Source organism: Netta rufina (assembly GCF_964035555.1).
Source record: "Netta rufina genome assembly, chromosome: 1".
NCBI classification, from domain to species: Eukaryota; Metazoa; Chordata; class Aves; order Anseriformes; family Anatidae; genus Netta; species Netta rufina.
The window spans coordinates 3139630-3155319 of NC_140123.1; the positions used below are offsets into that span (position 1 = coordinate 3139630).

At 51.4% G+C, this 15690-nt stretch overlaps 1 protein-coding gene across 1 annotated transcript; it reads left to right on the forward strand.

Annotated features, from left to right (window-relative positions):
• The first annotated feature begins 2516 nt into the window (after nucleotides 1-2516).
• On the forward strand, nucleotides 2517-15457 carry TSKU (tsukushi, small leucine rich proteoglycan). Its single transcript, XM_084293305.1, has 3 exons — nucleotides 2517-2636; nucleotides 5026-5110; nucleotides 14387-15457. Exon 3 carries the CDS (start codon nucleotides 14394-14396, stop codon nucleotides 15450-15452), a length of 1059 nt encoding a protein of 352 aa, XP_084149431.1. The 5' UTR covers nucleotides 2517-2636; nucleotides 5026-5110; nucleotides 14387-14393; the 3' UTR covers nucleotides 15453-15457.
• Nucleotides 15458-15690: the final 233 nt, after the last annotated feature.

Genomic DNA, 15690 nt, shown 5'->3' on the forward strand with positions numbered 1-15690 from the left:
GTGAACATGGGGCAGAGCCAGGCTCAGCACAGTCCTGAGGGAGATGATCCAGGAGAGGACGTCTTATGATTTCCAGACCTGTTTGGGTCTCCACAGCAGCGGTGTTCGAGGGTTATTATTTGGAGTGATGCTGTTTGGGGCTGCAGGGCCAAAAAGCAAACTGAATGTGAATCATCTGTGCTCATGAGAAGCTGAGCTCACATCTGGAGACAGCAACAGAGGAAAAATTGGAGTGGAGGGACAGGACAGAGATCAACATGCACTAGCAAAATTGTATGATAACTTGACCTTCAAATCAGCTGAACTTGAAGTATTGTGGTGGAACTGCTCTCGTCTACTTTCCCCAAGCAAAAAAGGGAGAGTAACTCAAGCTACAGCAGTGTGTAAAACCCCAGCTGAGGTTCAGGCATCATCTGGTGCTGCATGACCTTGGGCAGGTACTTTTCTATCCCCATCTTTCACCCCACCATGGGGTATTTAGGCAGCAATGTGTCTGAGACAGGTGGGGAAGTTGTGGCCAAGCACAGCATGGGGGGCTCTACTTGATAAAAGTTCAGCCCACGGGACCACACAGCTCTGGGAAAACCCTTTGAGAAAATGCAAATATTCAAAATGCAAAATAAAATAAAATAAAATAAAATAAAATAAAATAAAATAAAATAAAATAAAATAAAATAAAATAAAATAAAATAAAATAAATAAAAAATAGAAAATGTGATAGGAAAAGTGATGTTACACCTGAATGCCCTATGAAAATAAACTTGGTGTTATCATGATGATTAACTGGGAGGGATCTGTAGGGAGCATCCCTCCAAGTCTGCTAGAAGAACGCGAGGGATAATTTTGTGTTAGCAGCACACCTGGGCCAATCCCTGCCGGATCACACAGACCTACATTGCCAGCCCGTTGTCAACCTCTGGGTTTGGCCAATGGGGAAATTTTATTAAAATCTCTTTTCCGAGAATTAGAAGTTCAAGAAGAACACCTCTCAGTTCATTATTGCTTCATCTGAGCAACAACATTTCTGAGCACTCAATTTTCTCGTGTCCAGCAGCTATTGCAAAGCATGCTCGTTCTAGGCTTCTAATAAAGAAAACAAAAATCAAAGATCCTTCTTTAGCAAAATTCAGAGGTTTTAAGCCAGGATCCTGTTTCTCACTTCTTCGTTTCAAATCCCCAGACCTGGCAGTGCTCAAGTTTGTCTCAGCTGCAGATCTGAATTCCCAATTCCCCCAGCCTCGAGCTGGCATCTTGCTTTGCTGAGGCCAAGCCTGGCATGGCAAAGGCCTATCACGAGGAGTGGAAAAAATGAACAAAATGGAAAAATTAAACAAAAGCTTTCAGCCCAGCAACTTCCCCTGCCCAGAGCTATAAAAATGAACAGTGCAGAGGCCTCGGGGAATGGAGCCTGAGAGCAGAGTGCGCGTGGCTGGAGGTACCACTGCCTGCTTCAGCTGGAAAATCACCACCCAGACAGGGGTTTTCCCAAGGTTTTCCCCCAAAATGCTGGGTGCAGCTGGGTCCTGAGCACAGATTTCCTCTGTCCTCCCCTTGGGAGAGCGCTCACCAACCGATGGTGATTCCCAAACTCAAACCTCAACGCAAACTGAGCAAACTTTGGTCATTGGCACAGGGCGTTTCAAAGCACCAAAGAAGCTGACTGCGCCTTCCCAGCAAAAATTCTTGAAGAAACCAGCAAGCACACAGCTCGGGACCTGCCCCAGCTTTGGGACTACAGCACCATCGGGCCGTAAACCCAAGAGTCAAGAACCTCAGGCACGGGGCTGCTCTTTTCCAGCCTCCTCGGAGAATCCCCATAGACTGCCCATCCTACACCAAACTGGTCCTGGCTCTCTGCTCCCCAGACTGTGGGGTTTTGCCTCCCCAGACTGTGGGGTTTTGCCTGATTTTTTGGGCTCTATCCCATGTCAGGGGATGCATCATAGGATTTCTTAGCCCCTGCAGCAGCTGGGGGCTGGTCTGGGTGCTCAGCCCTCGGTGCTGCCTTGTCCTGCTCAGCACCTCGGGGTGCCGGGATCTGAACCTGCCCCTGGAAAACTGTGTGCAGGAGGTGTTTGGGAACAGGACCCACTGCTATGATACACGAAGGACTGGAAATAGGGCTGAGGATAATTCTGGACCGAGCCCACAAAAGCAACGGGGTTACAAAGGGTTGTACCCGGGGAGGGGGATGCAGGGCAGAAGATGCCGGCTGGAGACCTCCCCTTTTTTTTAAGGGAAAAAAAAAAAAAAAAAAAAAGAGAGAAGTGGGGTCTGCCAGTCGCCCAGCCGAGCACAAGTCCTGCCTCCTGCCTCCTTCCTCCTCCTCCTCCTCCTCCTCCCAGATGTTCCCTTGTGTGCAGCCATCTGTTGAGCTCCCTCCTCCCTCCTCCTGCGGGGAAGGGGGCAGCCCGCCTGCCCGGCCAGCTGCACGCCTTGGAGGAGGAGGAGAAGAAGAAGGAGGAGGGAGGAGAAGAAGGAGGAGGAGGAGGAGGAGAAGGAGGAGGGAGGAAGGGGACACCCGGCCCCCAGGCTTTGCTCTTGCCGGCTGCCGGCGGCGCCCGCTCCCCGCCGTGGGAACCGGCGCTGCGTGGCCGTGGGAAGCAGCCCCGGGGTGGGAACCGACCCCGGCCCCGGTGAGTGTCCCCCCCCAAACCCTACGACCCCCCCCAATCCCCTCCCCACGCTTACAGGCAGCCGACAAAGCAGCAGCCCCCTCCCCATCCCCAATTCCCCATTCTGGGGAATGGGGAGCTGGCTGTATGGGGGGGTCGGGAGGGTGCTGAGCCTCCCCGGGGATGCTCAAAGCCGAGCTGGGGGGGGTCTCCTGGCCCCCCCCAACACCTCCGAGCGAGGAAACTTTTGGGGTGCCACGACTTTTTGCCCCGCGTGGGACCTCAGCCTCTCCAAAAACGCAGAGATGGGGTGTCTGGAGAGGGGAAGCACGGAGCTCCGGTGGGGAGGAAAACCACTTTCCCCCCACCCCTGGCATCCCAAAAGGGGGGGGATTTGGGGTGCAGAGCCTCGTCCGACCCCCCCCCCCCTCCGAGCTCTGCCCGTTCCCTCCCCGCAAGCTGCAGCCGGGGCAGGACGCGCGGCTCCGGCCGGGTTTGGGTTTTATTTTATTTTATTTTTATTTTTTATTATTTTTTCCCCCTTCTCCTTCCCCGTGCAATGGTGGCTGCGGAGCAATCGGGCTTGCCACGGCTGCAAAGTAATCCGAGCAGCAGCTGGAGGCTCCGCACCGCCTCCCGTGCCCAGCTTCAGGGCTTTGATTTCACACAGGGCTCCCTGTCTGCCTTCCTCCCTCCCCTCTCCAGCGGGGAGCCTTTGGGGTTTTTCTTTTTTTTTGGTGTTTTTTCTTTTTTTTTGGTGTTTTTTCTTTTTTTTTTTTTTTTTTTCCCCTTCGGGTTCTCGTGCTGTAGGAGCTCGTAGGGGCTCGCTGCTCACCCTAAAAGGTAAGGGGAGAAAAATCGGGGGGGGAAGCTTAGGCAAAGCTTAAAAAATGGGGGGGGATTTGGGATGGGGCGAGGAGGCGCAGGGGGGCTCAGATAAGGGCAAGGCAAAGCTCCCCACCCGGGAATTTCCCCTGCCTCTAAGTGGATTAAGCTGGAGGGGAAGGTGTGTTTGGGAAAGAGGGGGGGAAGGGAGAGGAAGCAACCCAGGATTTATTTGTTTGTCGGGTTCTCTTCTTGGGAAAAAAGGAAAAAAAAAAAAAAAAAAAAAGCTGCCGGTTGTGACTTTTGAAGCAGGAGGTCAGAAAGCACGGGGTTCCCCGGCTAACGCGCACACACACACACACCCTGTAAACTTTTAAGCAGCTCCATGGAAACTTCTTATTAATGCCGGAGGCGTTAAAAGCCCCGGAGCCCGGCAGATTTATTAGGGCAGTCACCCACAACACGTGTCGGCCCTCTCCAGACAAAAGGAAACTTCGCTCCTCCGCCGGGGATGAGCCCGAGCAGGGAGCAGCGAGGATGGAGAGAGGGGTGGAGGATGGAGAAAAGAGTCAAGACGTTGGGAAGTGGCCTTGCAGCCGTTCCCCATCGTGGTTAATTTGTGGGGCAAAGCCCCAAAATGATTTAATTGAAGGTATTTGAGCCCCAGAGCAGTGAGAGCCCTGCGAGAGCCGAGCCGAGCAGCGTTGGTGGCGGCGGCTTGGAGCTGAAAGATTTCCCCGGGTGCCTGCCGTGCTAAATCAGCTGCCGTGAGCCTGAATAAGCGCATTCACTGGAGTTACAGTGGGAAACTTGTCTCCCGCGGACACTGTGCCATTGCTCTGCGGAAAGCAGCCGGTGCCCGTGGCTGAAATCTTGCATTGAGCCCCGCTCTGGAGCCCGGCTGGAGGCGCGCGGGGCGTTATTGCGGCGGTAGCGTGGTGGAAAGGCAGATTTAGAGCAATGCCTCGGTGGTTTTCCTGGGAATAAGGAGAGGCTGAGAGGACTGGAGGGAGCCTGGTATGTTCCCAGGAGGATTTGCAGAGTTAAACTCGGGTGGCTGCTCCAGGAAGCGAAAATGAAGGCAAAGTGGGTCGTGGCCACCACTACGCCGCCTGCACACCAGCCTCCGGTGTCTTTATATCCCCTGGGAGCCAGCCCCAGCCCTGGAGAGGCCACGGGACACAGGAGGTGCTTGCTCACACGTGGTTTATAAACGGGGCTCCGAGCTCAGCCACCGCCAGTCTCCGGTCCTGGAGGTAGCCGGTGCACGGGGTGAGCAGCTCGGGGCAGGTTGGGTGCTGTGGGAGACACCCTGCCGGGAAGGAATCAGGCATTTTGCTTCAAGAGGCAGCAGGGAGCAATGGAAAAATGCCTGGGGGGGATGAGGATGTGACTGACTCCCCCAGGGGACCTTCATTTTCTAGAGAGGGAAAGTCTGCGAGGGGTCTGCAGCACCCCTCTTTTTCCAGCTTGGCTCCAAGGAAAGAAGGAAAAAAAAAAAGAAAGGATGAGAGGAAAGGAAGAGAAGAGCTGTAAAACAAAGCAAAAATGTAAAAGCTTTTGTCTTTATTTTTTTTCCTAATAGAGGAAGGAGCATCCCCTGCTCTCCGAGCCCTGCAGCCAGCAGCAGCGGGTGCCACCCCGGCGCGAGACGGAGCTGGGAAAAGGAGGTGAGGCCCCGGCTTCGGAGGTTTACACTTTTCCCTCCATCCCTAAGTGCTTTTTTTTCTTCTTTCCCTCTCTTCTCCCTCCTCCCTGCCCGGCTGGTGGGGACAAGCAGAAGCTGGAGGGGGGGATTTAAGACAAGGCATCCTTGTCCACAGCCCTCCTGACCCCCGGCGCCCCCGGGGAGCGGGCGCACAGCAGCCGCAGCGGTGCTGGCAGCCTGGCAGGGTATCAAAAGAAACTTCCGAAACGAACAAACGTGGAGATGTTGGGGGCCGGGAAGAGATAAAGGCTGGCTCGAGCAAGCCCTTTCTTGTATCAAAACTTGGCACCTGGACCTGTGGCGGCGAACGGATGAGCAGGCATGGCTCAGCGCCATTCATTACAGGGGAAGCCTTGAGATTTCTCATTCCTGCTGCAATTTATTACTAATTTTTTATTTTTTATTTTTTTTAAATTTCCTGGAAGCTGTGCAGCAAGGAGGGGTGGGGGCAGGGAGGAAAATGCCTGCTCTGGGAATCACCCTGGCCTCCCTCTGCTCGGGAAAGGCTGCAAGAGATTAACTCAACCTGGCTGCCGAGCGCGGGACATTCCTGCCTAGCATTAACCAGGCTCCCAACAGCCTGTTGGAGCAGTGGCAAACTGGAAAAAAAAAAAAGCAAGAAAAAAAAAAAAAAAGCACTTTATCTCCTCTGCAGCCAAGCAGAGGGCCATGTGCTCTGTGTAAGAGCTGAGCTCTGGCATCCGTGGGGTTTCTTTTCCTTCCCCTTTCCCCCTCGCCAGCTTCTTTTTAGCTATCTGTGATGCTGACTTGTCGCCTTCCCGTTTGATTCCTGGGTTGTGATGGGTGGGAGAGGGGAGCAGAGCTGGTTTTTAGGGGTGAGAGAAAGTCCTCCTGGAGGAAGAGGGGTCCCCACTCATGGGAGAAAAGCGGGGGACCTCCTATAGACAGGAGCCAGCAGGTGACTTGGGGATGAAGGGCTCTGATTCCTCTCTGTCAGGAATCGCTGTAGATCCTTGAAGATTTTTTTTTCTCAAAGGTGAGCTGCAGGGGAAAGAAATAAGACTTTCTAATTTGACTTTGAACACGAGATCATCGAGAAAAAAATCAGACTTAAAAGCAGAGCCCTGCTGTGGCACACGGGTCAGGCAGCTGTGATTGCACACCCCCACCACATCCAAAGCTCTCCAGGTGGGGCAGGATGCAACCCCAGCCCCAAAATCCCCTCTTTCTTCCCAAAACCTCCCCTAAACAGGGACACAGGGAGGTTTCCCACACTGGGACAGAGGAGGCAATTCCTCCAAAGCCCTTTAATACGGGTGCAAAGGCTCAGTGACCACCAAGGTGTGGTGCCTCTACCCAGGAGCAGGTTCTTTGTAGGACATCTCCAGCTCATGGGATCGCAGGATCACGGGGTGGCTTTGAACGTGGTTGGGTTCGTGCTCTGGGTGGAAGCATTGCTCAGCAAAATCGGGTCAAATCAGGTTAGGATTTGGCTTAAAGCAGGGTTAAATGGTAAATTCTGGGTGGTTTTGTGTGTCCTGGGTGACGTGGGTCATCGTGGCGTGGCACAGGGGTCACTGAGGAATGGGACAGGGATGGGGACAGTGGAGACAGGGCATGGGGCAGAGCCTCCTGGAGGGGCAGGCTGTAGAGAGGAGGAAAAGAGCTAAGGAGACACCACAACACCATGTTACAGGGGCAGTCGAGCAGCATCTGGTGTAGGAACCACGGTGGGGATGATGCCCTGCTGGTGAAGCCTTTGTCAGCCTTACCCAGACCCCCTTCCCCTCCCCAAAACCCTTTCCAAATCTTGCAGGAGACCTGCTGGGCGTAGCAAATATCTCACATCCTTCGCCGGGGTGGGGGCAGCTCCCAAATCCCTCAGAGATGCTCTGCAGGGCGGCCACCATGCCGAGCGGCCCATTGTGCACAGCGGTCACGTTGTAAGAATTATTTGGGGGCAGGGGAGGATGCCAGGAGAGGAAGGAGACAGGAGCCTCCCTCCAGCTGTGCTGTTCGCAACAATAACGGCCAGGATTGTATTTATTATCTCCTCCGTGGAGGGTCTGCAGCTGCACGCTGACAGCCACGGGCAGTGAAGGGGCCTGGAGCTCATTGCACAGGGAAAGATAAAAAGTAATAATAATAAAAAAAAAGCCCACAAAGAAATCACGGGCTGGCCAAGTCAGCACCAAAGGGCATCCAGCCTAACGTTGCCTCCCTGATTTGCTCTCCCTTATTGAAGCCAGCAGCCCTGGGAGGGTGGTGAGGAGATGGGAGGTTGGGAGCTGCTGCCTTTTGGGGAGATAAATCTGCACGGGGTCCTCTTAAAACCCTCCCCTTGAGGCTGGAGGCTCTGCCCTCAGGGGATTTCTTTTCCCTGGGCTTTTCCCTTGATTTTGGCCAGCGACCTGTTGGAGGAAAGCTCTTGCAGCTTGAAGGAGAAAGCCCTTGGAGATGCAGGAGGATAAGGGTGAGCTACCTGCTCTGGGTGCACAACGTGGCCAAGCAGCTCCGGGAACAGTTAAAACCAAGGAGTGTAGGAGGCTTTCTCTCCCCATGCTGTACCTCTTAACATTTCTCCCTGGTCTGGTGCATGGGGAGCATCCCAGAGCGCATTCCTCTCGGATTATATCATGTCTCCAGGAGCTGGAGTGTTATGAAGGAGCATGGACACAGCAGGAGCTGGTAGCAGGACTGGCTGAGGCTGGGAGTCAGGTGTGGGAGAGCATCGTAAAGGGCTGGGGCTGGAGGAGCAACTTCCTAGGATCCTTTTAGCTTTCAATAATTGGCTAGCCTAAAAAATAAGAGCATTAAATAAAGCCAAAAAAAAGGTGTTTTGTGCTTGAAAAAAATCACGTCAGCTAGTTGCTTTATTTGCTCTTACATCCTGACACCAGGAATGGCAGGACAGGAGGGGAAGGATGTTCCCTGAAAACCCTGAAATCCTGCATTTTTTTGGGTACCCCATTTGAGCCCACGCACTCTGAGCTGCTGGGAAGCAGCCTGCTGGTGGTGCTGCTCCCAGTTTCCACGGACCAGCCTGTGCCAAAGTGGAGATGCTCCAAAAGCTGAACAGTCCTGGGGCTGGTGTGGTCAGGAGGCAAAGGAGAGCCCACGATGCTCTCGTGTGTGTAGCTTCAGAAACGCCTCCTCCCGGCACAAGCAAAGCTCACCTGAGCAAAATTAATTTCAAAAAGCCACGGGAGACTTTTTTTCCCCACCAAGAGGAGCAATTATAACCCGAGAGAGGTTATGGCTGAGAGGGAAGGTGGATTTGGGGGCAGTTTTGGGAATTCATTGCAAATGTGCTGGAGTTTGCAGCGACCTCTTAGAGCCTGGCGTGAAATCCCCGGGAGCTCCCATGATGCATATTTTGGAGGCATGTTGCTCCCGGCCCTATTTCAGCAGCGGGTGGATGTAAAATCAGCTGGAAGGCGCCCCGTGGGCTGGCGAACCTGCCCATGCAGGTTTCCCCTTGTCGGAGCCAAAAATACCCCGCACCGCACCTCAGTTTCCTCCTGGGGTTGCTGAAGTGGAATAAACTGTGAGTGGTTCAAGCCCTGGGATGATAAATCACCCCTGGCCTCTTGCAGAGCAGCTGGGATTCATGACATAAACAGTCAGAGAAAAGATTATTTTAACAGGGCTCTCAATTTCTTTTGTGAAGAAAGGAGATGCGTCTGACTTTAAAAAAAAGAGAGGGTGTTTGAGCTGAGCAAGAGGTGTTGCTGAAACCAGCGACACCAAACCTGTGGTGCGATGCTGCTGTGGGGTTTGGAGGTGCTTGGCTCCCTCCTGACCATCCCCACTTGTCTTCTTCTGGTGGGCTGAGGGGCTGCTTGATTTATCTTTGGGCTTGCAAAGCGCTTCTGATGCTTAAAAGATTTGTCTGGCTTTGTTGTTGCTCATCTTACCCATCCCATCGTCTGTAATGCCCATAAAAATCACCCCAAAGGATGGAGAACAGTTCTGGGATGTGGGTAAATTGTTCTTTGGCTCAGTTGCTGCTCCACGCTTGGAGGTGACAAAAACAGATGGAAATTAGGAAGCTCTGGGGGAAAACAAAGAGTGGGGTCTTGGTTTTCCCTTCCTTGGCCCTTCTGGCTCTCCTCACCCCAAATTCCCTGCTTTTTGGCGAGATCCAAGTCTTGCAACGATAGACTTGACAATGCGGTTATTTCCATCCCCAAAATATAGGCCTATTGCCTAAAATTGTCTCATAGCCTGGATTCCCAACCCCACTGGGTTAATTACTTGCTAACAACTCCCCCTTGGCGGTGGGGCTGTTGACTGGATACAAACGAGGCGGCCTTACATCCAATATCAGAAATCATTAAAGTGGAAAGGAATTTGTATTTTTTTTCCCCCCTTCTCCTGCCCTGTATTTAATCCCTATTTTCCCATGTGAGCAAAAAACGTCCATGAGATGATTTCAGCTCCTCTTCATGCCCTCGGTGCCTCTTTACCCGGGGCCACAAGGGCTAATTCTGCTGTCCCAGGGGCTGAGTAGCACTTCACGCTGGTAAAACCATCTCTGATAACGTATCGCCCAGAAGCAGTTCAAGCAAAGGCTCCTGATAGAGGGGACTGATAAATCAGGCTGAATTTAGAAGTGCCAAGAGACAAGCCCCCATCCTGCTGTCACCAGCACCTACAGTAACTCCATGAACTCCCCAAACCCATCAAAATAAATGCAGGATCAAACCTCACAAACAGATATGTTGGATCTCACTAACTCTCTTCCTAAGCGTAAGAAGACACAAGTGTAAAACCAGGACCCCAAAACAGCTAAAACCAGAAATTTTACATCTACAGGTCCCATCTACACCAAAACTCCCCCATAAAGAAGCACGGATTGGTTTAATGAGCTTTGCAGAGGGGGCACACGCAGCTCTTTGCACATGGGGACTGCTTCAGGGAAGAGCAAAAACCTGGATGACCTTTACTTTTGATGGGTTCATGGAAAAAAAAAAAAGAGAAAAAAGTTGTCAGCAGCAGTTTCTTTATCACGGGAGGAGTGTGTGATGTGAGACAGGGGATTAATGCTCTCGTAGGCTGGTTGGAGCCAGTTTTGTTGTGTGCTCACGCTGCTGTTTGGGATCCAGAGACCTGGCTGTGATTGCGGCTGCGGCGTCACTCGGGCTCGGCCCGCTGGAGGCCAAACTGGAGAACTGCGGCTGGTACTGGTGCTGCGCCCCACCTGATCTTGTTTGACACAATAATTAAGGAAAACATTAAAAAAAAAAAACAAACTCTCCGAAGGAGTTCTGTTGTTTAAGAAGCAGCTCAAGAGCATCCTGCCACTGTGGAGCTGCCGTCCCAGCTGTGTCTCGGAGCCTCCCAAGTATTTATAGAGAAAGAGCCAACTTTTTCTCTCTTTTTTTATTTTTTTTCCCTCCTTTTCTTCAGCAGCCTGGAGGATTTATGGCTTCTATCATATCCCATGCAGCTCACTACATTTTCCAATAGCGTTCCCTTTGCCCTGCCCCCCCTGCTAGAGGCAGCCAAGTGGGCCTCGTGGGCCTTCCTATGAAGATTTTGCCTTTTGTTCTCTTGGCTGACGCAGGAGGCCGAAGAGAATCCCCAAAACTTTTGCCTTGATGAAATATTGATGCTTGCACAACTCCTCCACCCTCCGCTAAAGCAGTCGCTTTATTTGCAGGAGCGGGACTCCTGCCCTTCCCCTTTGCCTCTTGCCCTTAAAGGCTGCTATATTTGCTCTTAAGCCAGAATGCTCCAGTTTAAGCTGCAAATTCACCAAAAAAAATGGAAACTCTACCCACATCTGTGCCTTAGACACAGATCTGCTCTGCTTGGGGACCACCTCTTCTCCCCATTCCTGTAATCCTGCAGCTGGGCAGGAAAATTTGCTGGAAAACTAACACCCAATGGGGAAAAAAAAACGTTAGTTTTTGTTGGATGGGTGAGCATGGGTCTCGTCTTTGGTGGGTTTCACCCCATTCTGGAGCAATTTCTTTCTCTTCACCCTATCATACAGACAACCTGGGGTGTCTACTCAAAGATCACCTGCATCTCCTCAACCCCAATGAGAGGATGAGTCCCTGAGGTGTAGGCTTCTATTCAGGGTGGGATGTGACTGCATATCCCTCCCGGGTGGGAAGCAGGTTTCTTTGTGAGGTTTAAATTGGATATCAGGAAGAATTTCTCTATGGAAAAGGTTGTTAGGGATTGGAATGGGCAGCCCAGGGCCGTGGTGGGGTCACCATCCCTGGAGGTATCTAAGAGACGTGGATGGGGTGCTTAGGGACATGGACTTGGTAGTGTTGGGTGATAGGTAGACTTGATGATCTTAAGGGTCTATTCCATCCTAAATGATTCTCTGGTTCCACAAGGTGGCAAAGTCTCAGCTGTGGATCACTGGAGCAGTGAAAAAAAAGGTTTAGGGGATAGCAGAGGGGGAAAAATGAGTGCAGTGGGAAGTGGGACTTTGCAACACCACCACGGCAGGGCTTTCCCCTCCTGCACCCCAGACCCGGGTTTCCTCTGTGATCTGTTTTTAAAATCAGAAGTGAAAAGCTCCCCGAGGAAAGCAAGGAAAACCAACCCAAGGGGTGGTCGTCTTCTGGTGGCTTCTTCTTTTTCTCGGTCACCGTCCCAGGCGTTGGGGCTGGAGATTTCTGGGCCATGGTGTTGCCTCCGGGTGAACATCCCCAGTGCTGCAGGAGGACAACTCGTTTCTCTTTCGCGAGGGGATACCTTGGCTCCCTGCCTCTATCAACAGAGCAGCTCGTAGGCAGCCGTCCAAAGGCAATTTGATGCGGTTTCAAATACACACTGTACGCAGATGAACTGTAAATGCCTGTGGCATGTTTCCTGCCCCGTTTCAAAGAGCTGTATCGATTGCTCCATGCGGCAATAAAGCATGCCCATACCTGACTAAGCTCTTCCTTGATTATCTGGCAATACAAGAGTCTCTTCGTTGGACTGGAAGGTGACCAGCACCTTAATTTCTCCTATCTTTTAGGAGAACTGGCCAAGTGGCTTGTTAGCCGAGGAGTGTTTCATGCTGCTCCATAAGGGACTTTTTATCTGGTAGTAACAGATCGTATCTCATCTGCAAAGCGATCCCAAAGCCCAAAAGGGAGATTTTAGGGTGCTGCTGCCAGGAGGGAAAGGGAAATAGCTGCCACATAAGCACCTGATGGGGTCTGATCCAGCTCCCACCAAAGCCAATGGGATGCCAGGAGGAACTGAGCTGGAGTTTCAAAGGAGGATTTAGGAGGCACTTTCCCTGTTGAGACCTTGAGTTGGAATAGACACTGGGAGGGAAGTGGGAGAAGAGCCACCAGGAGACTGAGGTGACACTGGTGCAGGTGCTTCCCTGTAGGTGAAACGTTTAACTTTTTTTTTTTTTTTTTTTAATTTCCAATGGGCTCCCCACTGCTCTCATTTCCCCTGGTAATGGAACATTTCAGTGTGTTTAAAAAAAAAATAAATTTAAAAACAGCTTTTAGTTTAGGAGTGGCTACAAAATGGAGCAAGCTGTGGTCTGTATGCAGAGAAACAGGGTGGATCAACCTTGATGTCATTAAGAAAGGGATATCTGGATACATGTCTGCAGAAAGCAGCCCTATCCCCTCCTATCCCCTGCATCCTGTCTGCAGACACGTGTGTTTTCTCAAGAAACCATTGAGATGAGATGAGACATGGGCTCATCTTACAGCTTTTTTGTTGTTTCTGCAGAATAATGTACCCCAGAGGATCGCGTGTTGGCCTTTAGCAATGCTCTGGTTGCAGGCTTTTTGGTCCTAGTCCCAAATTCTGTTTTCAGGAGGGCTGGGAGTTGCTCCCAGACAAGTCATACCAGTGATCAGGGTGATATTTTTGTAAATACATTTTTCCTTTTGCACTTCTTTTGCCTGTTGGCAAGTCAGCCCTGGTGGGTCTCCTGAGAAGAAGCATGGGGCCAGGATGACCATGCTGGAAGGGGAGAGAAATTTCTGCCAAGGGGAGGTAAAAGGAGGTGTGAGCTGCTAGGAAATGGTCCTGGGGAGGTGCAAGGGCTGCAGGGAAGGGCAAGTGGGAGAGGTGATACTGCAGGGATATTAATAAATTGTTTTTAAACAGAGGTGGGAAAGGTGAGGATAGAGACCGGGGGCTGAGATGGGGATGGGAACAAGAGTTTAAAGGGGATTTTTTTTTTGACAAATAGTGCTTGGCATGTGAGTCTGGTCTGCTTTGGTGGGAGGTGTTTTTTTTTTTTTTTATAGTTAGTGTCCCAGAGACCTGATTTGCAAGGCATGAGGAGCCACCACCTGTGGCTGTAATGGGGACCAGCAAGGACAGACCTGCTGTCTCGGCTCACATGCATGCTCCAATTTACTCCCAAGGGGCAAAACTGAAGGGTTTTTGTCTGGCTCTGGAAACCATGCGGTCACATTTACCTGTGGCTGAGCTGTTAGGATGTGATCTGAAAAGGGGAGCAAAGCAGGGGACCTGCAGATCAGCCCTTTTCAGCAACGGAGGGGCAGAAATGTCTCAGAGGGAGGAAGGTCAAAACCAGAGGGGTGGAGAGAGCTGCTCGCTTGCTGGCAGCATTAATCAGGGAGAATACTTAATGTAATTAGTGAAGACTCCCTAGGGAGTCTACACGAAACAAATTGGCTCTCCCCACTTGATGCCTTTGAGGGAGCAGTGGGCTTTGTCCTGCCTGCCACCATCTAGAGGCGTTCCTCTTGGAGGATGCTCTGATGATGCCATTTCCTCCATCACCTATAGGAAATTTGAACAGTTTTGGTTTTCCCTGCTTTGATGGGCATTTTGGATGCCTAAAGTTCTCATTGAATGCCCAGCCTAAATGATTTCTGCTACCTGGTTTCTCTCAACCTGGTTGCTCTTGAAGCCAGGTGCTCCCAAAACGCCCATGGATGCCCTGACCTCTGGGTGGGACATGGTGAGATCTGGGTGCTGAAGTCCTCTGGGCTGTGAAAAGGCTCAGAGCTGCCATTTAGCCTCATGTTGAAGGGTCCAGCTGACAGGGTGCATGTTGTGTAGATTTTGCTTGAAGGCAGCCTATTGCTCATACAGCGAATTCCCAGTTGTATGTTAACTTGGTTATTTCTGCAAAGGCTGTTGACCCGTTTTCTTCCTCCATTAAGTTCCCACTGGGGTTCATAACATGAGAAACACGGTGTTTGGGGCATCCATGCTATTTAAGGGTGTACTTAGTCTTTCTCTTTGTGGAGACAGAACTCAAACCATTATGTGCCTTCAGTAAAGTAAAGGCAATTAAATCTACTTTCTTGTTCTCCAGGTCAACAATGCAGTTCACAGCCTGGTTCAACCTGCTGCTTCTCCTTCCCTGTTTTGGTACCACCAAAACCTGCTTCCCCGGCTGCCAGTGTGAAGTGGAAAGCTTTGGTCTCTTCGACAGCTTTAGCCTGACCAAAGTGGATTGCAGCGGCATAGGCTCGCACATCGTTCCCGTCCCAATCCCTCTGGATACTTCCTACTTGGATCTGTCTTCAAACAAACTGGAAACAATCAATGAATCGATGCTCACTGGCCCCGGATACACCACCCTGGTGAGCCTTGACCTGAGCTACAATAAAATTGCCAAAATTTCCTCCACAACCTTCTCCAGGCTTCGCTACCTGGAGTCTTTGGATCTGAGTCACAACTCTCTGGAAGTCCTTCCAGAGGACTGTTTCTCCAGTTCTCCTCTGGGTGACATAGATTTGAGCAATAACAAGCTTTTGGATATAGCTATGGATGTTTTTGCCTCCAAAGGTCAAGGAAAACCCCTGAATGTGGATCTATCCAATAACATGCTCAGCACAATTACCAGGCACCGCGAGAAGAGCATCCCCAACATCCAGAACTTAAATCTGTCTGGAAACAGGCTAACGTCTGTGCCCAACCTCCAGGGCATTCCCCTCCGCTACTTAAATCTCGATGGGAACCCTCTAGTCAAGATTGAGAAAGGAGACTTCGTGGGGCTGACGGATTTGATTCATTTATCCCTCAGCAGCCTGCGTGGCTTCAGAGAGTTATCTCCGTATGGTTTCAAGGAATTGCCAGCCCTCCAAGTTCTGGATTTATCCAGCAATCCTGATTTGAGGTCACTGACTGCCGACGTTGTCTTTGGCTTGAACTCCCTACAGGAGCTCAACCTCTCTGGGACAGGCACGGCATCCTTGCCAAAGACTGTGCTGAAATACCTGCCCTCCATCAAAAGCATCACCCTGGGGAAGAACGTACAGTGTCTTAAGACCATCAAAGAAGGACAGTACCACCGACAAATTGGGGTGACCAAAAAAGAGGTCCTCAGCTGCCACGACAGCCACGGGGCCGTAGCAGCAGCGCCTTATGTTTTGTGATGAAAGAGGAGAAAAAAGGGATGGGGGAGCTGGGGTGGGAGGGTGGGGGGCTGCGGGGTTTGTACAGGTGTCGGACTGAGATGGCTTGCAGTGTGCCTTTTGTAAAACTGTTGATAATTTATATATTTGTACATGCCAAGACTTGATTGTTCGTGGATTTTATACATTCGCCAAACCCGGCCCGCCTCCCCTGCAGGCTCCAGATTGCACCCAGGGGTGCTGAGGGCCAGCACGCAGC

Coding starts and splice junctions, on each gene's coding strand:
- TSKU (XM_084293305.1), top strand. CDS start 14,394: ATGCAGTTCACAGCCTGGTTCAACCTGCTGCTTCTCCTTCCCTGTTTT.